At 39.2% G+C, this 25,108-nt stretch overlaps 1 protein-coding gene across 1 annotated transcript in view; it reads left to right on the top strand.

Moving 5' to 3' along the window:
• The first annotated feature begins 24,108 nt into the window (after positions 1-24,108).
• Positions 24,109-25,108, top strand: part of Abcb5 (ATP binding cassette subfamily B member 5) — an 86,583-nt gene continuing 85,583 nt past the window's right edge. The window contains exon 1 of the mRNA XM_085830113.1: positions 24,109-24,191. Within this exon, the coding sequence (XP_085686239.1) occupies positions 24,109-24,191 (83 nt within the window). The remainder of the gene's footprint in view (positions 24,192-25,108) is intronic.

Here is a 25,108-nt window from a genome sequence, read left to right as displayed (position 1 = left end):
TCTCTCTTAGTCTACCCCTACCTACTCCCACGAAAACCCTTCCTCTTCTCAAATAGCTCCATTCTACCTTCATATCTTTACTTATTTATTATGTATTTACCATGACTCAGTGAATTGCACTGGGGTTGTTTACAAGAGTATGAGTGACAGATTATTTTGGGGAGCATAAGCAACTTGCCAGTGGCTGCATCAATGAAGAAAATGTCTCTCCCTGCACCAACAACCTATAAATCCTCAGGGTTATTTAGGCTTCATAAGACCCTCCTCCTTAGCAACAAATTCCCTGATAATAAAATGTTGACAGGCCCAATCTTATACAGGTCTATAGTCTACATAAGCTACAGTTTATACAGTTTACACCTGCTGTGAAATCAAAAAGGTCATAGCCAGGCCAGGTCCAGGAGAAAGCATTCTATAGCACTCTGCCCCTTTCTCCAGATCTCACATTTTTTTCAGCCCATCTTTCATGATGTTCCCTTAACCTTAATAATATCAATGTCTTATTTACAGCTGAGCATTCAACAACTGCTATGGTCAGAAGTTTTGTCAACCATAAGCCTCTGCAATAACTACCATTCACTACAGAAAGACATCTCTATGACAAAAGCTACCATCAGCTCTAACATAGGCAAAAAACATAAAGATTTAGAAGGCAAGTTTGAGAAAAACATTGTGTCCATGTAGCAATATACCAGTTGCAGTCTGAGTTGTGAAAATATACCACTGGGGACCACTGGTTTTGACTAGGATTGCAGTACCAGACATGAAACCTCTCCTATGGAGTAGATCTCAAATCCAAGCAATAAAGTAATTTGTTACCCCAAAATAATGACACCACTCGTGTACCAGTAAGAACATCTTGCTTAGCAGGTGGTTATTTAAATATTTTAAAAATAAATAACATTGCTTTTTTATAAACTTTCTAAGGAAGTTTCTAAACACTTATTCTGGAAAACAGGGAGTGCCAAATTCTTTTATAAGAATAGTATACTTTGGCAAAAGTAATGAGGAAAACTATAGATAAATATCCTTCATTCATATAGATGCAAAATTTTAGACAAAATAATCACAAATCAAATTGATCAGTTAAAAATAGAATAACATAAAGATCAAAGGTGTAAGTTAGCCTTCAAAATCAGTTGCTCTAGATTACTCTTTCCACCAATATCCTGAAAGCAACATCCTTCCTTGTGCTGTATCTGCAGCAACCACCTCTTAGAGAACATGATGAAAGACAGTATGGATTTGGGAACTCCCAAATAAAGAGCTGAAGAAGGCTCACCTAACATATGAGGTGGGTGGCAGATCATCATACCTCTAACTTGTTAAAGCTCACAATGCACAGAAAAGGCTAGGGCACTAATTGGGCAGATGGCTCCCCCACCAGAAGAGATCTCCAGGGTGAAATGCAGAGACTGGAGCCTTTGGCCGCACTGAAAGAGTTATCCAAGCAAGTGCTAACATGGAACATTTTCTGAGACCAAAGAAGAAAACTCCAGATTCACAGAAGATCTAGAATTTCCACAACTCAGACTTCATAAATCATGCAGTGATACAAATAAATAAGAGACAGGTAATGATACAAACAGAATAGAGATAAGGGCAAGAACAGCAAAAGTCTTTCCTAACACTCAAAGATAGAACAGTAAAGCCATAAGAATGTGGCTGAAACTTTGATTATCTAGATCATCCAGACAAGCCACTGTCCATTTTCATAAATGGAAAGAGATTGTTTTAGAGTGTACTCAAACTAGTCTTCTAACCATTGGGAAGTCTGGCAGCAGACCTATTTCCCCTGAAATACATCATATTCAGATCCCTGATCCTACTCCTCATCTCCATGGCCATATGAAATTCAGAATATGATTGCCACTGGTGTCTTCAAGTTGGTGATGAGGGTACTGGGACCAAATCCTGGCTGTTGAAAACCTGACATCTCCATATAAAAAGGGTCACTCTCATCAAGTTATCAATGCTACCTCCAGAGCACTTAGTGTGGTTGAAGTGTTCAACCCTCAATTACCAGCTCAGTACCCCAGTGAAAGAAAAATAGCCTACCTGTGCATTGTCCTACCTACAAATAGAAAGTCCCTAAATGCAGCTTCTAGGCACTAAACAAGACACATTTCTAGGTTCCCCATATGGTGTTGGCAGAATGCTTCAAAGAAACAGAAACTGACCTCATTCAAAATCTCTGAGGGAAACATTGGAAGGCATGGTTTGATGAGGGATGTAAAACTGTGCCAGGAAGTATAGTAAGGTAGAGCAGGTTGAGACCCAGAGACTCACGGAGGGCATACACCTGACACTTAGGTGACTCCCATCTTCCTGCCAGACTCCTGACTTGGAACGCATGCCTTGCTTCTCATGTAAAATAAACATATGAAATAAACCTAGGCTCAAAACAGATTTCTCCATGCTATTGAGGTACTTAAAGGCCCTAAGGGCTTAGCCAATAAGCTTCCCTTCCCAGAAATCCCTCCCTGCAAAAGGTATGTAATCTCAGGCCCACCCTGAGAAGTGGGGTATGATTTCACACATCCACTTTCCACCATCACAATAAACTCTTTAGAACCATGAACTGTCTCTTTTCACCAAGATCCACCATGGAGAGCCATGGAGAAGGCCTTCCCCTACAGAACCTCAGCCTAATCTCCTGTAGAAGGCCTCCCTGCAATCCCAGCCACAACCTCCACCAAGCCTGCCTCGGCCAAGCTAAGGACAATCATCTGGGACAGGACAAGCCAGAGCTCCCCTTCTGCCCTGGCCCCAGACTAGATGCTATCCCCAGCTCACAGCCTCCCCCCCCCCACACACACACACACACTTTTCTCTGCTCTTCCATGACTTCCAGCAGCACCTGGATGTCCAAGAGTCTAAGAACCAATGACTCCAGCCTTGTCACAGGCCGAGGGACCCCTGAACCAACTCCAGCATTTTTACACCTAAGACTGAGTTTTCCCACCCCCAGAGCTGTGCCTCGTCACTTCCCTATGCCCCAGAACCCACCACAGTGGAGGTGTGGGATAAGTACAGTCAAACTCTCCTTGTTCCACCTCCCCCAAGAGGGCATGCCCAGTAGCTGAGCAGATGCCAGCCAACAACCCTACAGTTTGAAGGCTTTCAGATGTCTTACAGTACCAGTAGTCTTTGACCAAAGCAGTCATCCCAAATGACCAGAAAGACTCTAGCTCAGGCTTCCAGCATTGAGCAATAGCCACCCTACAACACAATTTATCTGAATTCTGCTTAGCCATACATTGAGTACTATCACCCATTATCCAGTCATGTTCTGGGCCAGCCATTCACAATGGTCTTCACTAGACTGAATAATGACTCCTGAAACTCCTGATTCCTGTCAATTGCCTGGCCCATCTTCCTAAGAAACAAATATCTTCTCCTGGAGCTCTTGCCTTCCAAAGAAATCTAAAAGACCACACTCCCAATTCTCAGTGAGTAACCTCTGCGAGGATGTTCAAGTGTCCTTTTAAGAGAATACGTAGGAGAGTAAGGGATCATCAAATGAAAGGATGGCTTAGCCTCCAAACTCAGGGGAGAAAAGCAGAAAGAGGAGGCTGATCAAGGGTCTGTTGGGCTGAGATGAGAAGAGCAGGAGGAGGCTGCGAGTGTTGATGCAAATCCTCCCTATCTGTGAAGTACTGGCCATGGTAGCTCACCACTTACTGCTGAGAGGACATACACTGACTGAATCCTTGAATCTTCCTTTTCACTTGAAAGAGAAACTATTAAATTGCCATTAAGAGAATTTGCATAAGTTAATAAGGATTTGAATTAACAATTGTGTGTACTCAAATATTGTAAAAGTAGGTACTATAAAGAGCCAGTGTTTATTATCCAAATGACTACACTAGTGGACCTACAGAACTCACATCTTCTTTTTTTGTGTGTGCTGATTCATTACGACCTTATCTTTACTTATACTTTTTTTTCCTCTTTTTTTTTATCAATTAGGTATTTTCTTCATTTACATTTCCCATAAGACCCCAAACCCTCCCCCACACATACTCCCACATCTTGACCCTGGTGTTCCCCTGTACTGAGGCATACAAAGTTTGAAAGACCAAAGGGCCTCTCTTTCCACTGATGGCCAACTACATCATCTACTAATACATATGCAGCTAGAGACACGAGCTCCCGGGGGTACTGATTAGTTCATATTGTTGTTCCACCTATAGGGTTGCAGACCCTTTAGCTCCTTGGGTACTTTCTCTAGCTCCTCCATTGGGGGCCCCGTGATGCATCCAATAGCTGACTGTGAGCCTCCACTTATGTTTGCTAGGCCCCAGCATAGCCTCACAAGAGACAGCTATATCAGGGTCGTTTCAGCAACATCTTGCTAGTATGTGCAATGGTGTCAGCATTTGGGGGCTGATTATGGGATGGATCCCCAGGTATGGCAGTCTCTAGATGGTCAATTCTTTCGTCTCAGCTCCAATCTTTGTCTCTGTAACTCCTTCCATGGGTGTTTTGTTCCCAATTCTAAGAAAGGGCAAAGTGTCCACACTTTGGTCTTCGTTCTTGAGTTTCATGTGTTTTGCAAATTGTATCTTGGGTATTCTAAGTTTCTGGTCTAATATCCACTTATCAGTGAGTAAATATCATTTGAGTTCTTTTGTGATTGGGTTACCTAACTCAGGATGATGCCCTCCAGGTCCATCCATTTGCCTAGGAATTTCATAAATTCATTCTTTTTAATAGCTGAGTAGTATTCCATTCTGTAAATGTACCACATTTTCTGTATCCACTCCTCTGTTGAGGGGCATCTGGGTTCTTTCCAGCATCTGGATATTATAAATAAGGCTGCTATGAACATAGGTGAGCATGTGTCCTTCTTACTGGTTGGAATATCTTCTGGATATATGCCCAGGAGAAGTATTGCGGATGCTCCAGTATTACTATGTCCAATTTTCTGAGGAACCGCCAGACTGATTTCCAGAGTGGTTGTACAAGCTTGCAATCCCACCAACAATGGAGGAGTGTTCCTCTTTCTCCGAATCCTCGCCAGCATCTGCTGTCACCTGAATTTTTGATCTTAGCCATTCTGGCTGGTGTCAGGTGGAATCTCAGGGTTGTTTTGAGTTGCAATTCCCTGATGATTAAGGATGCTGAACATTTTTTCAGGTGCTTTTCAACCATTCGGTACTCCTCAGCTGAGAATTCTTTGTCTAGCTCTTAGCCCCATTTTTTAATGGGGTTATTTGATTTTCTGGAGTCCACCTTCTTGAGTTCTTTATATATATTGGATATTAGTCCCCTATCTGATTTAGGATAGGTAAAGATCCTTTCCCAATCTGTTTGGCCTTTTTGTCTTATTGACAGTGTCTTTTGCCTTACAGAAGCTTTACAATTTTATGAGGTCCCATTTGTCGATTCTCAATCTTCCAGCACAAGCCATTGCTGTTCTATTCAGGAATTTTTCCCCTGTACCCATATCTTCAAGGCTTTTACCCACTTTCTCCTCTATAAGTTTCACTGTCTCTGGTTTTATGTGGAGTTCCTTGATCCACTTAGATTTGACCTCAGTACAAGGAAAAAGGAATGGATAATTTGCATTCTTCTACATGATAACCACCAGTTGTGCCAGCACCATTTCTTGAAAATGCTGTCTTTTTTCCACTGGATGGTTTTAGCTCCCTTGTCAAAGATCAAGTGACCATAGGTGTGTGGGTTCATTTCTGGGTCTTCAATTCTATTCCATTGGTCTACTTGTCTGTCGCTATACCAGTACCGTGCAGTTTTTATCACTATTGCTCTGTAGTACACCTTTAGGTCAGGCATGGTGATTTCACCAGAGGTGCTTTTATCCTTGAGGAGAGTTTTTGCTATCCTAGGTTTTTTGTTATTCCAGATGAATTTGCAGATTGCCCTTTCTAATTAATTGAAGAATTGGGTTGGAATTTTGATGGGGATTGCATTGAATCTGTAGATTGCTTTTGGCAAGATAGACATTTTTACTATATTGATCCTGCCAATTCATGAACATGGGAGATCTTTCCAACTTCTGAGATCTTCTTTAATTTCTTTCTTCAGAGACTTAAAGATTTTATCATACAGATAGTTAGAGTCACGCCAAGGTATTTTATATTATTTGTGACTATTGAGAAGGATGTTGTTTCCCTAATTTCTCTCTCAGCCTGTTTATCGTTTGTGTAGAGAAAGGCCATTGACTTGTTTGAGTTAATTTTATATCCAGATACTTCACCAAAGCTGTTTATCAGGTTGAGGAGTTCTCTGGTGGAAGTTTTAGGGTCCTTTATATATACTATCATATCATCTGCAAAAAGTGATATTTTGACTTCTTCCTTTCCTTCCCCTTTATCTCCTTTTGTTGTTGAATTGCTCTGGCTAGGACTTCAAGTACAATGTTGAATATGTAGGGAGAAAGTAGACAGCCTTGTCTAGTCCCTGATTTTAGTGGGATTGCTTCCAGCTTCTCACCATTTACTTTGATGTTGGCTACTGGTTTTCTGTAGATTGCTTTTATCATGTTTAGGTATGGGCCTTGAATTCCTGATCTTTCCAAGACTTTTATCATGAATGGGTGTTGGATTTTGTCAAATGCTTTCTCTGCATCTAAGGACATGATCATGTGGTTTTTGTCTTTGAGTTTTTTATATAATGGATTACGTTGATGGATTTCAGTATATTAAACCATCCCTGCATCCCTGGAAAGAAACCTACTTGGTCAGGATAAATGATTGTGTTGGTGTGTTCTTGGATTCAGTTAGTGAGAATTTTATTGAGAATTTTTGCATTCATAAAGGAAATTGGTCTGAAGCTCTCTATCTTTGTTGGTCTTTCTGTGGTTTAGGTATCAGAGTAATTGTGGCTTCATAGAATGAATTGGGTAGGGTACCCTCTGCTTCTATTTTGTGGAATAGTTTGTGAAGAACTGGAATTAGATCTTCTTTGAAGGTCTAATAGAACTGTGCACTAAACCTATCTGGTCCTGGGTTTTTTTTTTTTTTTTTTTTGGTTGGGAGACTATTAATGACTTCTATTTCTTAACCGATATAGGACTATGTAGATCATTAACCTGATCCTGATTTAACTTTGGTACCTGGTATCTGTCTAGAAATTTGTCCATTTCATCCAGGTTTTCCAGTTTTGTTGAGTATAGCCTTTTGTACAAGGATCTGATGGTGTTTTGGATTTCTTCAGGATATGTTGTTATGTCTCCCTTTTCATTCCTGATTTTATTAATTAGGATGCTGTCCCTGTGCCCTCTAGTGAGTCTAGCTAAGGGTTTATCTATCTTGTTGATTTTCTCAAAGAACCAGCTCCTGGTTTGGTTGATTCTTTGAATAGTTCTTTTTGTTTCCACTTGGTTGATTTCACCCCTGAGTTTGATTATTTCCTGCCTTCTACTCCTCTTGGGTGAATTCGATTCCTTTATTTTCTAGAGCTTTTAGGTGTGTTGTCAAGCTGCTAATGTGTGCTCTCTCTAGTTTCTTTTTGGAGGCACTCATAGCTATGAGTTTTCCTCTTAAAAATGCTTTCATTGTGTCCCATAAGTTTGGGTACGTTGTGGCTTCATTTTCATTAAACTCTAAAAAGTCTTTAATTTCTTTCTTTATTCCTTCCTTGACCAAGGTATCATTGAGAAGAGTGTTGTTCAGTTTCCACGTGAATGTTGGCTTTCTATTATTTATGTTGTTATTGAAGATCAGCCTTAGTCCATGATGATCTAATAGGATGCATGGGACAATTTCAATATTTTTGTATCTGTTAAGGCCTGTTTGGTGACCAATTATATGGTCAGTTTGGGAGAATGTACCATGAGGTTCTGAGAAGAAGGTATATCCTTTTGTTTTAGGATAAAATGTTCTGTAGATATCTGATAAATCCATTTGTTTCATAACTTCTGTTAGTTTCACTGTGTCCCTGTTTAGTTTCTGTTTCCAGGATCTGTCCATTGATGAGAGTGCTGTGTTGAAGTCTCTCACTATTATTGTGTGAGGTGCAATGTGTGTTTTGAACTTTACTAAAGTCTCTTTAATGAATGTGGCTGCCCTTGAATTTGGAGCATAAATATTCAGAATTGAGAATTCTTCTTGGAAGATTTTACCTTTGATGAGTATGAAGTGTCCCTCCTCGTTTTTGATAACTTTGGGTTGGAAGTCGATTTTATTTGATATTAGAATGGCTATTCCAGCTTGTGTCTTCATACCATTTCTTGGAAAATTGTTTTCCAGCCTTTGACTCTGAGGTAGTGTCTGTCTTTTTCCCTGAGATTGGTTTCCTGTAAGCAGCAGAATGTTGGGTCCTATTTGTGTATCTATGTCTATGTCTTTTTATTGAGGAATTGAGTCCATTGATATTAAAAGATACTAAGAAAAAGTAATTGTTGCTTCCTATTATTTTTGTTGTTAGAGTTGGCATTCTGTTCTTGTGGCTGTCTTCCTTTTGGTTTGTTGAGGGATTACCTTCTTGCTTTTTCTAGGACGTGGTTTCTGTCCTTGTATTGGTTTTTTTTTTCTTCTGTTATTATCCTTTGAAGGGCTGGATTCGTGGAAAGATAATGTGTGAATTTGTTTTTGTCGTGGAATACTTTGGTTTCTCCATCTATGGTAATTGAGAGTTTGGCTGGGTATAGTAGCCTGCGCTGGCATTTGTGTTCTCTTAGTGTCTGTATAACATCTGTCCAGGATCTTCTGGCTTTCATAGTCTCTGGTGAAAAGTCTGGTGTAATTCTGATAGGCCTGCCTTTATATGCTACTTGACCTTTTTCCCTTACTACTTTTAATATTCTATCTTTATTTAGTGCATTTGTTGTTCTGATTATTATGTGTCGGGAGGAATTTCTTTTCTGGTCCAGTCTATTTGGAGTTCTGTAGGCTTCTTGTATTATCATGGGCATGTCTTTCTTTAGGTTTGGGAAGTTTTCTTCTATAATTTTGTTGAAGATATTTGCTGGCTCTTTAAGTTGAAAATCTTCATAGTCATCTACTCCTATTATCCGTAGGTTTAGTCCTCTCATTGTGTCCTGGATTTCCTGGATGTTTTGAGTTAGGTTCTTTTGGCATTTTGCATTTTCTTTGATTGTTGTACCGATGTTCTCTATGGAATCTTCTGCACCTGAGATTCTCTCTTCCATCTCTTGTATTCTGTTGCTGATGCTCACATCTATGGTTCCAGATTTCTTTCCTAGGGTTTCTATCTCCAGCATTGCCTCACTTTGGGTTTTCTTTATTGTATCTACTTCCCTTTTTAGGTCTAGTATGGTTTTGTTCATTTCCACCATCTGTTTGGATGTGTTTTTCTTTAAGGACTTGTAACTCTTTAGCAGTGTTCACCTGTATTTCTTTGAGTTATTAAAGTCCTTCTTGATGTCCTCTACCATCATCGTGAGATATGCTTTTAAATCCAGGTCTAGTTTTTTGGGTGTGTTGGGGTGCCCAGGACTGGGTGATGTAGGAGTGCTGGGTTCTGATGATGGTGAGTGGTCTTGGCTTCTGTTAGTAAGATTCTTACATTTGCCTTTTGCCATCTAGTAATCTCTGGAGTTAGTTGTTATAATTGTCTCTGGTTAGAACTTGTTCCTCTCATGATTCTTTTAGCCTCTATCAGCAGACCTGGAAGACTAGCTCTCTCCTGAGTTTCAGCAGTTAGAGCACTCTCTGCAGGCAAGCTCTCCTCTTTCAGGGAAGGTGGACAGATATCTGGCGTTCGGACCTGCCTCCTGGCAGAAGATGAAGGCCCGAAACAGGGCTTCTCCCAAAATATGTATAGCTTCTGCAGTCCACACTCTCACTTGTGCAGACCAGTCTTGGTAGAATCCAGGAACGAAGATTTCTCCCCCAGATGCTGTGGTGAAGTCCTCCAGGGCGGGGGTGACACCTCTCCTCTGGCAGGGAAGGTGCCCGGATGTCTGGAGCCTGAAATGTGGTCTGTCCCAGAAGCTCTGTGGCTTCTGCCTGACCCAGAAGCTGTTAGCTTCTGCAGTCCACACTCTCCCCTGTGCAGACTCCAGAACTCACATCTTTAGTGGCCTGACCACACAAGGAAACCTTGGCCTCTGAAAAGCAGCAGCTGAAGCCACTTTACAGAAAATTCCCTCAGATATTTCCAATCAACGACCTGTCAATGTATACTTAAAATTAGTTTCAATGTTCCTGAATTTCTACCAACTGTAAAAAAACAATTGGATTAGTGTATGATGTTGATAATAGGAAAGTGGAAAAAGGGAACAATTGAGCAATGCTAGTGGGAATATAAATAGGGTGGTGATACTGGAAATAATATGGAAATTCTTCAAAATGCTAAGAGAATAACCTCCATATGATATAGAAATCATACCTCTGGGAATATGTGTTGTAAAGGCTAGAAAATGTGCGTGAAAAATATCACAGTTCCATGTTCACTGCAGTGCTATTCACAACAGTCAGGACATTGATCAACCTAAGAGTCTATCAATAGATGGTCAAATAAAAATGAAGCACGTTAGTCATACTGCATTTTTGCTTGACTAATTATTTCAAAAAAAGGAACTCATCATTTTCAGAGACATGAATGAACCTGGAGAACATTGTGGTGAATAAAATAAGCCAGGCAAAGAAAGATAAAACTTACCATTATTTATGTACAGAATATGAAAACTCAAATTCACATAAATAGAAAGAAATAACATGATTAACAAGGCTGAACAAGACACAGAGAGTGTGAACAATAGGTACAACATTAATTAGGTACAAGTAAGAAATTCTTGGTTTTGTTGCATGGTAAACAACTATAGGCAATGATAATTTGCCATGTATTTGTTAAAGATGGAGCAAAGGAATATGAATATTTTCATCAGAAAGAAATAATGTTTGAGACGATAAACATGTTTACCCTGATTTAAACACTACCTAGTGGACACATGTATCAAAACATCCCACCTTGGAGCCAGGCATAATGACACACACCTGCAATCCTAGCACTTGGGTTACTGAAGCAGGAAGCTTTGTGAAATCAAAGCCAGACTGAACTACATAAAGAAACTATGTCTCACAAACAACAATATAAAAGACATTGCCCACCAGGAGGTGGTGGCAAAAGTCTTTAACCCCAGCACTTGGGAGGCAGAGGCAGGTGGATTTCGGAGTTTGAGGCCAGCCTGGTCTACAGAGTGAGATCCAGGACAACCAGTACTATACAGAGAAACCCTGTCTCAAAAAAAAAAAAAAAAAAAAACAAAAAACAAAAAACAAAACAAAACAAAAAAACAAAACAAAGAAAAGACATTGCACCTTAAACTATATGTATGAGTGGTGTGTGCACATGTGTATGCACATGTGTGTGCATGTGTGTATGTGTGTGTATGTGCATGTAATATGTATACCATGTTAAGAGGATGACTTCAGAAGTTGGTTCATTCCTTCCACTATGGGTTCTGTTGACCAAATTTACATTGTCAGGAAGTTCTTTTGTTGAAGATTATCTTGCTGGCCCTTTGTATCTCTTATGTAATAATTTACAAATCAACTGAGAAAAACTACAAATATAAGTTATATAATCCAGAAATCACACCTGATATCCTAAAGTATAGCATAATGATTCTAATGTTTTCAAAAATCATATCGCCAATGCTCTTATCACAGACACAAACATATGCAGTGAAGTGACAGATGGGTTAGTTAACATAATTGCAGTCACTGCACAATGTATATGTTCATCCAGCCATCTTGTTAAGTATATATAATTGTATTTGTCGATTATATTACAATAAAGCTAGAAATTGTAAATAAAATCATTAAAGTTTGTGAAGTTAGTAATTCATAGCCAAAAACTGAAGACTCTGACACAAATGGAAATTTAAAACTTTTATGCCCCACTAATAGAACAGACTAATAGTTATTAGATGCTAGGGAAGCCCCAGCAGGGGTGAGGAAGAGAGAGGATAAGTGACAAACACAAATACAGAAATGAAGACTAAGTTCTAGGAATCCATACTTAGAGAGAAGTGGATATAACTTACAACAAGTTATTATGCGTCTTGAAACAACTACAAGTCAGAGGGTTTCCCAAAATGCTAATTACCTTAATTTTATCATGAATATCAATATATCTATTATATATGCATTGCAATTTACTCTGTAAATGCATGCATCATATATTAAATAAAACTAGACATTAGCTCCTTCACAGCATTCATTACACATAACCATCAGGCACATACATCCAGTGGTTATGATACTGGAGGAGGAAGAAACTGCCTCCAGGATTACAGAAAATCTGTTGCACAGAAAGATGCCCCTGGGAATGACATATGTAGTTATGTTACCTCTTCCCCATGATTTTATATATTAACATCAGAATATAAAAGAAAATCAAATTATTCCTTCCATATACATGACTGTTGGGAGTATATCTTGTACCTTTTGATGGCTACATCTCACTCTTTAAGCCAAATAGCTTCATGTGATGCTCATGCTAAGACAATGCTGAATGTCACCTTCCATGACCACAAGCCATCTCTCTCCAGACTCTCACAGTCACTTTTTATGCCAGTTCATACCATTTGATTATTGAATTTTTACCTTTTACTCTTTCCTTGTAGTGTCAATTTTCCCTTTATCTGTCTTGCTCTAAAGTATGTCTTGCCACCACAAACTCAGTCAGACTGAGTCTACCTGTTTCTGTTTTGTCCAAGTCCCAGTCTACTATAGCATCAGATTAATTCTATGACAGAAGACTGGTTCTCTTTTGTTCCTCAGAAAATTATAATAATTGTCATAAAGATTTGGTTCAATGCCTAGAACAACCTTATCTACTTAACAACTGAACTCATTGCTTTACTGACCAACAGTTCACCTTGCATTCCTGAAACTGCCCCTATTCTTCCTCCAGGCATCTTTGCTTGGTAAAATCTTAGTCACCTTCCCAGCAGTTACCACAGATCATTCTTATCTACAAGTGAAAGAAATCATTTGGGGTCATGCTGTTCTTTCTCAGAGTTCTCATATGCTAGATTAGTTACTGTTTATATAATTCATCATGTAATGACCTCTCCTACCAGATAAATTAATAGGACTCTAAAGAAAAAGAAAAAGAAAAAGTGTGTGTGTGTGTGTGTGTGTGTGTGTGTGTGTGTAGAAGGAAGTTATGTTGTTAGTTATCTTAGGTAGGAGTTGAAAGAGGGTCACACTACAGTCCAAGCTGGCCTAGAACATTGTAGACCAGACTGGACTTGAATTGCTATAAACATCCCTGTTAAATCTTGAACCAGGTGGCTTTGCTGGTAAATCCCACTAATCACTTACAGAATGACAGCAATTCTCGTTTAATTCTTCCTAAAAATTGAAACTGTTATACTTCCTAATTTGTCCCATAAGACAGGTATCCTCTAATGGCAAAACTAGTAATAACACAAAATAAAACCAAACAGGTCCATGTTCCTTACGAATACTTGCTGTACTTTGGATCTGAATTTCCCCAGAAGCCATGTGTCAAACACATGCTGACGACCAAAGAGTGGGTAAAGGAACATTAGGAGTTAGATATTAGTAGAAGTAAATTAGGGCAAATGATTTATAACCTTGAAGGGATCACTGGGACTCCAGACTCTTCATCCATAATCTTTTCCTATTGCTCCTCCTTCATCATTTCTTCCCTTTCCCCATTCCTGCTATCAACCCCCTTGCTGCCTCCTCTTCTCTCTCTCCTTTCCCAAAATCAAGGGAAAACAGATCTGAAATCAACATAGTCAACTAATCATGGGCTGCAGCTTCTGAAAATTTAAGATTATATATATATATATATATATATATATAGTCCTTATAAATCACTTGTGTCAAATCTATTGGAAGCTAACACAGTACTTATACTCCACATAATAGCAAAATGTAATCAACATATGAAAGTGATTAAATACCATCCGTGAAATTCATGCCTAGATTATAAGCATACTTCGACATGGAAATCAATGTGATACACAGAATTAATAATCAAGAAACACATGACTCAATAAATACAGTACTTAATAAAGTTCAATACCTTTATAATAGCCAGAACCTGGAAAGAACTCAGATGTCCCTCAACAGAGGAATGGATACAGAAAATGTGGTACATTTACACAATGGAGTACTACTCAACTATTAAAAAGAATGAATTTATGAAATTCCGAGGCAAATGGATGAACCTGGAGGGCATCATCCTGAGTTAGGTAACCCAATCACAAAAGAACTCAAATGATATGTACTCACTGATAAGTGGATATTAGCCCAGAAACTTAGAATACCCAAGATACAAGTTGCAAAACACATGAAACTCAAGAAGATCAAAGACCAAAGTGTGGTCACTTTGCCCCTTCTTAGAATTGGGAACAAAACACCCATGGAAGGAGTTACAGAGACAAAGTTTGGAGCTGAGACGAAAGGATGGACCATCTAGAGACTGCTGCACCCGGGGATCCATCCCAAAATCAGCCTCCAAATGCAGACACCATTGCATATGCCAGCAAGATTTTGCTGAAAGGACCCTAATATAGCTGTGTCTTGTGAGGCTATGCCGGTGCCTGGCAAACACAGAAGTGGATGCTCACAGTCAGCTAATGGATGGAACACAGGGCCCCCAATGGAGGAGCTAGAGAAAGTACCCAAGGAGCTAAAGGGTTCTGCAACCCTATTGGTGGAACAACAATATGAACTACCCAGTACCCCCAGAGCTTGTGTCTCTAGCTGCATATGTAGCAGAAGATGGCCTAGTCAGCCATCATTGGGAAGAGAGGCCCCTTGGTCTTGCAAACTTTATATGCCTCAGTGCAGGGGAACACCAGGGCCAAGAAGTGGGAGTTGGTGGGTAGGGGAGTAGTGGGGGGAGTGGGGGTAGGGTATGGGGGACTTTTGGGATAGCATTTGAAATGTAAAATAAGAAAATACCTAATTAAAAAATATATTAAAATAAATAAATGTATCAATCTAAAACTTACTGATAACAAATCACAAAGAGCTGTATTGTAAAATAATTTCTTGGTGTACCTTAAGTTTTTTCCTAACTTACTAAAGACTAAAATAAGTCTGCACTCTGGAAAGAAAAAAGTTCAATACCATTTTGTAAATTTAAAGACATCCAACCAACTTAGAGTAAAGGTATTTCTCCAAAAAAGTTATACAATGGCTAGTAAGTGTCTAACTGTTCCTCAGAAGCACTATTTTGGAGGAAAATAAAAATGAGATAGCACTTCACACCTTTTAGGACTACCTTTACCAGTACCAAAGTACAACAGGTTTTTATGAGGATATAAGGAAATGGGAACACACATATGTTCCTTCTGCACATGAAAAACAGTGCAATCTCCACAAGAACAAGAATGGCACGTCTTCAAAACCAGAAACACAGAATATGGTCCAGCTATTCTGATTCCAGATTCATGAAGCAAAGTGAAAGAACACTCATACGGAAACTTAGATGAAAATGCCCACAGTGGTTTTATTCATAAAAGCCCAGAGGTGGAATATTCACACAGAGTAATATTTCAGTCACAAGAAGAATTCAATTCTGATAAACGGCTGAATCTTGAAACATGCTAAGTGAAAGAAGCCAGACACAAAAGGAATCAGACATTGATTCCCCCATCTTTGGAATGACTTAAAGACAAATTTATAGAGGCAGATTACTACTAGAACTTATTAAAACAGGATAGTGAAAGAGTTATTATTTAATGTAAACACAACTCACTTTGGGGAAATGAGCCTGGCTTGCAGATGACTAGTTATTCCGGTTGTCAACACTACATAGGAGCCTAACGCCACTGACCTTAAACGCTGCCCTTTAAAAATGTGATATTATTAAGGTTATATTACCTATATTTTGACACAACCAAACGAATTTAAAAGTCTGTATTTCTATTAATGTCTTACATAACATTTAGCTGCTGATTTGAAGACACTGAGTTATAAGACTTTGGTATGATGAGGAAGGTGATGTTGTAAGCTCCTCAGGACAAGAAATATCTTTTAGATTCTTGTAACTAATAATTGGTTCATATATAAACTCAGTATTTTGAAAGTCATTTGTAAGTGAATTAGTAAAACATATAATATCCCAAGGTAATATATTTGTAAGGTGAGCCAAACGCTGACCATAATACAGATATTAGGAAACAGCAAACTCAGAAGGAGGTACTAGGGAGCAGTATGAAGCATTACAACCAGAGCCTCACATAGGCTGTTGCATATTCTGTCAATACACTGCTGATGTACTAAATAATTTTATTTTATTCAGCTATTTAAAAGTCTGGAACTAAAAAAACAGAAACTATGTGTGCAGTCATGGCAGGCTGTTTTCTAAGAGTACTTATTCTACTCAGTGGATTCGCTTTGCTCTCATTTCCAACGGTAACATCATATACGGAACACTGTGTGCTTTACATGGCACTTCATCACTGATTATATCAGATAGTACAGCTGTCTGAGCAGAACACAAGGTTGGCTAAGCACCAAGATTAAAGAAAAGTTATTTGTTGAGGAGAAAAGCCACACACGAATCTTGTGTACATGGACAACAGATCACGTTCCTACTGAGGTGAGATTTAATACACCTTCATGTTATGAATGTGTGGGGTTTATTATATAATTGTTAGTTTTATAATCTGTTAATGATACTTACCAACTATTTCATGACTTTCTTATTTTATTGCTTTTCTTATGTATATATTAAATTAGAGATGCTATAAAGTTGCTATGGAAAGTGCCCGTATCTATCATACTCGCTATGGTGAATGACTGCATTTTTCTCTTTCTTGGTGCTGCATTCCTTTCTGACTCATTGGGACACAATAGTTCATTGAGAATGTCATTATCTGAAAGCATATTAGTACTGCCATATGCTTTATACTATTTAATTAATTAGCAATTCCACTCTACAAGTTACACCCATATCTTTAATATCATCACAGTACAGGGAGATATGCTATATGCTTTAACAAATGAGACTGGTCATGGGCATATTTCATCAGGCGTAAAATAATAACTTATGCACACAATGATGGGCTTAGGACAAGTATAATCCCAAGGAAGGATGTGTTGTGCTTAATGCAGCTCTACTGACAAATAGCTTTCCAAAATATACTAAGTTTTAGTACTACAAATTTACTTATGGTGGATTTTCTAACTTGGTAGTTTGTTGAATCAGAAAACTACCCCCTTAGAATGCTGCATATCAAAAATAATATTCCACATTTTACAGAAAGTCCTAAGCATCAGAGAGCTTCAAGATTTCCCTTACCAATATCAAATCAGGGTTAGAGTGGGAATGAAATTTAATATCTGGACAAACAGTACATTTTCCACTTTCTTTGTTTTATTCCAATTCTAAAATTCCAGTTAACTCCAACTCTCAGCTAAGAATGAGGTGAAAGAGTCACAGATTCAATGACAAAATATGAACAAAATCAACTGTCTAAGCAGAATCTTCACATGTAAGAGAATGTAGGCAGGGTGCATTCTCAGCAGCTTCTGTGGTAGACAGTTAAAAGATGTAGCATGCTGTTGTATGCCAATCAAGTGAAATTTTCACCTACCCTTGCTATATTGTTATTATTTCATTTTAGGAGAATTAAACTATAAACAATATGGCAAATTCCGAAAGAGCCAACGGGTTGCAAGAAAGTAATCAGAGATATGGGTAAGTGTCTACTAAATTCTACAGTTTTTCCTGAGATTTCAAACATACATTATCCCTTTCACAGGTTTAAGAAAAAGATGTTTTCTTTTTCAAAAGTAACAATGTTTGTATTTATCTGTACTTTAATTGTTATTACTATTAATACAGTCATTATTACAATTCCTTCCACATTGGTTCCAGGACAGGTGATTGCTATAGAAATTGTTAAGTTAGAAAATCAGATATCACCTCTTTTGAATTTCTTGTGGCAGTATATAGAGTAAAGGGAAGATTGCTGCATGATTTCATTTCACATTGATAGCCCCTTGGTTCCATATGGTACATGTATTGTCACTAAATACATGTCTTTGTGCCTACATACAGTATACTGTTTTCTATATCCAGAATGCATTCATGTAAAGATACAAAAGAGAAAGAGTTTTAAATCCTATATTCACTTTTGCCATTAACCACAAGTTATATTTTGATACACATTCTGTATAGTTAGAGAACAACTCCCTAGCCCACTTGGTTTATTAACAGGAAATATCCAGAAAAGGATCTCCCGCCATTTTAAAATTTTTCAAGCATTTAACATTCAATCACCACCTGCCCTACTCATCCTACAATACTCATAATCACAATCTTGACTGTGAATGTAACTTTTATTTCACATAAAAATAAGACCATGCAGTATTTGTCTTTCTGTGTCTTTTTACTTGGGATAATGTTATAGATTCTTACATGTATTCACATATGATATAATTCTTTTCTTTTAAATGCTGAGAGAGATGGGACACATCTATATTCCTTTTTTTTTCCTCCTGAAACAATGGTAACTCAATCTCTGGGTTCAACAACTAGAATTCCAATCTTGTACGCCATATTAAATCTAAATCCTTCTGTGGCAAATCCTGGTGGATCTGCTGTAGAAACCGGGAGACTAAGTAGCTACATCTTGCCCTCTCGCTATCTCTGTCCAAAAGGCCCCTAACTCTCTCCTGCTTCTTCTCTTCCTCTGTCCAACCCAGAAGTCCCACCTACTCCCCAGTGATTGATTCCTTTACTCATTAGGAAATGGTTCACAAGGAGTCACCTGAGTATGTGACTCATTCCTGGTTCCAGACAACCCCTCCTGGGAAAGCAGAATTAATATCAAAATACAACAGCAACAGGGCCATCCAAAACACTTCTTCCTTTCAGGTCTAATAAAAAAACAAAACTTTTCTCTCAAAAATAAATTGAGGACAACTATCACCATTTTGTAATTTATAAGGTATAAGATAGACCTAACACCCAGTCCATCATTTTTGTCATTAAAATAGAACATTGTCATCTATCCTAAATTAAAAGACTTATAATTCTACACTTGACTTATGATTGTATGCCATCTAAAATCATCCTCTCAAATCTGTTCTCTCAAAGTAAATAGCCTGGGTTGGCTATGAGACTATAAGTAGTCTTTGAATCCCATCAGAAATCCAAGAATGACCAACACTAACTGAAACTATATAGAAAGCCTAACACAGCTTCCAGAACTGAGACAAATTTTAGAGACAGCTGCCTACCTGTACAGCCCCAGTAAGTCAAGAAGATGGAGCATGTCCTCGGCCTTCTGGCCCAGGATTATCTGACAGACCTTAGAGATACAGGTATAAAAATAACTAGCTTATTCTGTCTCAGCAGAACTAAGCTGTCCTAACATATAAATTGGGTCCTTTCAAGAACAGTACAAGTCTTCAGGAGAGATAGTCAATTTCTCCTCAATGGTGACCAAGCCACAATGTACAGTCTCACATGGAGGTATAGATGCTCAGCTGCTTCTTTGAATCCACGAATGGGAAGCTGTTAGGAGCAGATTTTTCTCAACAACAAGTGAATAAACATTAAGTGTCACATTCTGTGGATTTCTGACTTTATGAAAACCAGCTATCTATGTAAAGTAATCTGGACTGTTGTCTGTTAATTACTCTCAGCTATTTCAAATTAAAATAACTAAAACCACCCTAACAATAAACTCAGAGCCATGAATTTGCTATTAGGCCCTTAACTCACAGGCTTAACCATCTCAGATCAGTTTACTTTTTTTTTATTACGTATTTTCCTCAATTACATTTCCAATGCTAGCCCAAAAGTCCCCCATGCCCTCCCCCCCCCACTCCCCTACCCACCCATTCCCACTTTTTGGCCCTGGCATTCCCCTGTACTGGGGCATATAATGTTTGCATGTCCAATGGGCCTCTCTTTCCAGTGATGGCCGACTAGGCCATCTTTTGATACATATGCAGCTAGAGTGAAGCGCTCCAGGGTACTGGTTAGTTCATAAAGTTGTGGCACCTGCAGGGTTGCAGATCTCTTTAGCTCCTTGGATACTTTCTCTAGCTCCTCCATTGGGGGCCCTGTGATCCATCCAATAGCTGACTGTGAGCATCCACTTATGTGTTTGCTAGGCCCCGGCCTAGTCTCACAAGAGACAGCTATATCAGGGTCCTTGCAGCAAACGCTTGCTAGTGTATGCAATGGTGTCATCATTTGGAGGCTAATTATGGGATGGATCCCTGGATATGGCAGTCTCTAGATGGTCCATCTTTTTGTCTCAGCTCCAAACTTTGTCTCTGTAACTCCTTCCATGGGTGATTGTTTCCAATTCTAAGAAGGGGCAGTGTCCACACTTTGGTCTTCATTCTTCTTGAGTTTCATGTGTTTTGCAAATTGTATCTTATACCTTGGGTATACTAAGTTTCTGGGCTAATATCCACTTATCAGTGAGTACATATCATTTGAGTTCTTTTGTGATTGTGTTACCTCACTCAGGATGATGCCCTCTAGGTCAAACCATTTGCCTAGGAATTTCATAAATTCATTCCTTTTAATAGCTGAGTAGTACTCCATTGTGTAAATGTACCACATTTTTTTTAATCCATTGCTCTGTTGAGGGGCATCTGGGTTCTTTCCAGCTTCTGGCTATTATAAATAAGGCTGCTATGAACATAGTGGAGCATGTGTCCTTCTTACCGGTTGGGACATCTTCTGGATATATGCCCAGGAGAGGTGTTGCAGGATCCTCCAGTAGTACTATGTCCAATTTTCTGAGGAACCGCCAGACTGATTTCCAGAGTGGTTGTACAAGCTTGCAATCCCACCAACAATGGAGGAGTGTTCCTCTTTCTCCACATCCTCACCAGCATCTGCTGTCACCTGAATTTTTGATCTTAGCCATTCTGACTGGTGTGAGATGGAATCTTCGGGTTGTTTTGATTTGCATTTCTCTGATGATTAAGGATGCTGAACAGGAAGACTAGGTCTAAGCCCTGTACTTTTAAAATTTTTGTAAAAATAGAAGAAATTTATACCAATGGCAATGAGACTCAGCAAAGCTGTATATTCTGTAATATACAAATCTCAAAACAAAATTTTAGTATCATCAAGATAACATTTTTGTTTGATTCTCTGGAATCTAGTTCTCGGGGGGAGGGGGGGTCTAAGGTGTATAGATGATTATAACTTGATTTTGCCTCAAAATAAATTCTGTACCAAAATGAGAAATTACGACTTCAACTTAATAACAATTATAACAAAATAATTTAAAAAACAATTATAAATCTCTCCACTCAGCTTGCTAAATTCCCACTGGTGGGTCGATATCACACCAGCTCCATGCTTCAAAACCCCCACGGCCTTTGTGGTGCACATCTGGCAAACCCACACTTTGCCATCGTACCTTTCTCTCTTGAACCCCTTCAAGTCACCGTGTGAAGGAAATCACCACACAAAGTTAGTTCTGAAACAATGGTAAATCAACCCCTGTGCGTAACAACTAAAATCCTAATCTTGTAAGCCATATTAGAAACCAAGAGACTTAGCTACCTCTTGCCCTGTCACTATCCCCATCCAGAAAGCCCATATCTATATTCCTAATACTAGAAAGACTAAAATAGAGGATCTGAATGCCAGCCTAGGCTACATAGTGAGCAACTACTGATAGAAAGAAAAGAAGGAAGGAAGGAAGGAAGGAAGGAAGGAAGGAAGGAAGGAAGGAAGGAAGGAAGGAAAGAAGGAAGGGAGGGAGGGAGGGAGGGAGGGAGGGAGGGAGAGAGAGAGAGAGAGAGAGAGAGAGAGAGAGAGAGAGAAAGAAAGAAAGAAAGAAAGAAAGAAAGAAAGAAAGAAAGAAAGAAAGGAAGGAAGGAAGGAAGGAAGAAAAGAGGAGGGAAGGAAGGGAGGGAGGAAGGCAGGAAAGAGGTAGAGAGATAACTTAGTGTGTACTGTTCTTTCAGGGGATCCAAGTTGGGTTCTCAGTATCCACAGAGGGTTGTTCACAACTGACTATAACCCCAACTCCAGAGGATCCAACACCCTCTTCTCAACTCCATGAGCACCTGCACATACATGTACATACACAGAGAGAGAGGAAGAGGGGAGAGGAGAGAGAGACTTAAAAATTAAAATTTTAAACTTTTTAAAAAAGAAATAAGGGGTGAAACAATAGTTTAGCAGTTAAGATCATTAACTGTTCTTGCAATGGACCCAGGTTTGGTTTCCAGTGCCCATCTGATGATTCATAAACAAGGAATCTGATGTGCTCTTCTGACCTCTGTGGGTACCAGACACCATACATGATAAACATACATGTACTCAGACAAGATACACATACATATAAAATAAAAATACATGAATCTTTAAAATATAAATAAGAATAAGGGAATATTACTGTGCTATGTGTTAACATTTTGTCTAAGCTCCACCCCATAGTTACCTGGAAACAGCCAGGTATGTCTGACTCACTATAAAAGGGACTGCTTAACCCCTCCACCTTCTCTTGCTCTCTTGCCTTCTTGCTTTCACTCTGTCCTCTCACCCCTTCCCCCTCTCTCAAGGAAGAGAAGCAATATGTTTGGTGGAGGTCTAGTCAGGTGTAGGAAAAGGAGACGCCTGCAAGGGCCCATGCTGAGGCATCCTTTACCCTGAGGGACCAGCCACATGACAGTATAGCATAGAAGAGCTTATTCAGGACACAGAGAGAGGAGTTGAGAGGGTAGTAGAGACAAAGAAAGGCAGAGAGAGAGTATAAGAGTAGAGAATTAGAGGCCGGTCATAAGCATGTGGAGAGAGGGGGGCAGTGGGAGAGAGGGGGAAGGGGCAGAGCTTAGACAAAATGCTAACACTGTATCTATGCCACAAATTTGTTATGCATCCATATTTGTTACATGGCAGTATTTATGTATCCATACTTGTTATGTATCCATACTTGTTATGTATCCATACTTGTATCCATATTTGTTATGTATCAATATTTCCTATGTATCCATATTTCTTATGTATCCATCTGCTGATAGGCATTTCAGATTTTGGCAATATGAATACTCCTGCACTAAACATGGACATGCAGAGAACAACTCTTCAGCACATTGGTTATAATTTCAAGGCATAACTATAGTGGGACTGATGGGTCATTTGGTTATTCTATTTTAGTGGGGCTTGTATTGATTTTTATTATTTTCAGTTATGTGTATGAGTGTATGTCTCTGTGTGTGCAGGTGTCCTGTGGAGGTTGGAGGGGTCAAATCCCTTGGAGCTGGAGCAGCCCAGTATGGGTTCTGGGACCATGTCTGTGATACTCTGGAGGAACCATGCATGCTCCCAATCACTGATTAATTCCTCCAGTCCAGTTATTTACCTTTTCACTGTTATTTTGTCTTTTGTTTTGATTTTTGAGACAAGGTCTCTCTATGTATCTGTGGGCTGTCCTGAAATTCACTATGTAGACCAGGTTGGCCTGGAATTCAGAGATATCTGCTGCCTCTGCCTCCTGAATGTGGGATTAGAGATGTGAGCGACGATGCCTGGCCTAATTTGCCAATTTGAAACATACCTGTACTATTTTTTCACAAAGCTGAATTTGTGGCTATCATTAAAATTTTATAAATAAGTATTGGGAATACTTTGAAAGCCAAGAGTTGCATCCCACACCTGTACACACACACACACCTTTAATCTTTTGATGTGGTTGTTATTTCCCCATATTGTTGAGCTGTTTTCTTATAAACTGAATATTTCTTCTCTGATTTCTATGCCATCGATGGCAGCATGAAGGAGTGATGGGGAGACAAATCTGTTTTAGATTTCATTTGTGCATTTAAGCATCACCTGTGAACCAAATAAACCATATCTTCAGTTCACATTTGTCAGCATCATAATGACTTTGTAGATGAAAATTCAAGCTTTGGATTACCACCAAGGTCAATCTCTAGCTGTGTAAACTGGGACTGTTCACTTTGGTTCAATTTACTCTTCTTTGAAATGGTCATGGCACTACTGACCTCGTGGGTCTACTACAGCTGTAGACCATAGATTGAGTAAAAATACCTCGGAAAAACTGAAGTGAGGAGGTGGCTAATTTTGCTGGTTACCTGGTGGGACTGAGAAGCTACACAACAGCTGACTTACCTTAGAGGAGACAAGACTAAAGAACAATGCTAGAAGTAGTGAGAACTAAAGTCTAGGATGAACCGTTTTGAAAAGCCAGATTCCTATGAGGGATATGAGGATTGGCTCTGTCCTAAAAATCTAGGCAAGATTCTGACGAGGTGGGCAATGCTCAGTTGGCGCTAGGAACAGAAATGTGGGTGCTTTGGGCCATATAAACTTAATTACTGAATCACTAACTTAACTCGGCTTGCAGCCAAGCAGAGAACACACAGGGCCGATGAGCAGAGACTAAAGACAACCTCGCTGTACCTGGGTGCCCAAACTACACACCTGTGGCCTCTGACTGAGAGCCATCCAGTGGCTCCTCTCCTGCTTCTGATAGAAGTCTGTTGTAACCAACGCAAATCTTGTAAAAGTCAGGGGAAATTTCCCTCAAATGAAATTTATCAAGTGACAAAAGCAGAGGATGGCCATAGGAAAGGGGTTTGCAGTTTCAAAGCACTGTGGTGTTTGTTTGTTTGTTTGTTTGTGGGTTTTTTGTTTTTTTCCATGCCTCCTCCTAGACACCAGTCAGTACATAAATTAACTATGAACCTGAGGTAGGAGAATGAACACAGAAAGGAATTCATCATGGTGACAAAAATTGCACATTCCAAAGCTGGAGAAAAGACATGGAAGGACAAGTTTGCCATAAGTTATACCTTTTTCTTCTTGTCTTTAATGTGTTAAGTATTTCAGAATTGTGCATGTTTGATATAAACTCAATGTACAAAATTCACTTGCTGCACTTGAGTGTCCTTGAAATGTGTGCTAAGGAATTTTCAAAGTAAATTCTGAATATCCCGTGCAACACACCTGACAGAATTCGGTTTCTGTGAAGATCACAGCTGCTCTTCAGCGTTTTTGTTAGAGAAGGCCATTTGTTTTTTAATTTGACTCTTCATGCTTGGTAGGATGCTGCTGTCCTAAGGACACAAGAATAGGTGCTGGTGTAGGTGTGAAGCAGCAGACCCCTCATGTACTGTGGTAGGAAAGTGCTGTAAAGTGTACAGCCTTCCTCAAAAAATTAAAGACA

Source organism: Mus caroli, unplaced genomic scaffold, assembly GCF_978045245.1.
Source record: "Mus caroli unplaced genomic scaffold, Mus_caroli_1 scaffold_14, whole genome shotgun sequence".
Taxonomy (NCBI): domain Eukaryota; kingdom Metazoa; phylum Chordata; class Mammalia; order Rodentia; family Muridae; genus Mus; species Mus caroli.
This window is presented reverse-complemented; position numbering and strand designations above follow the sequence as displayed.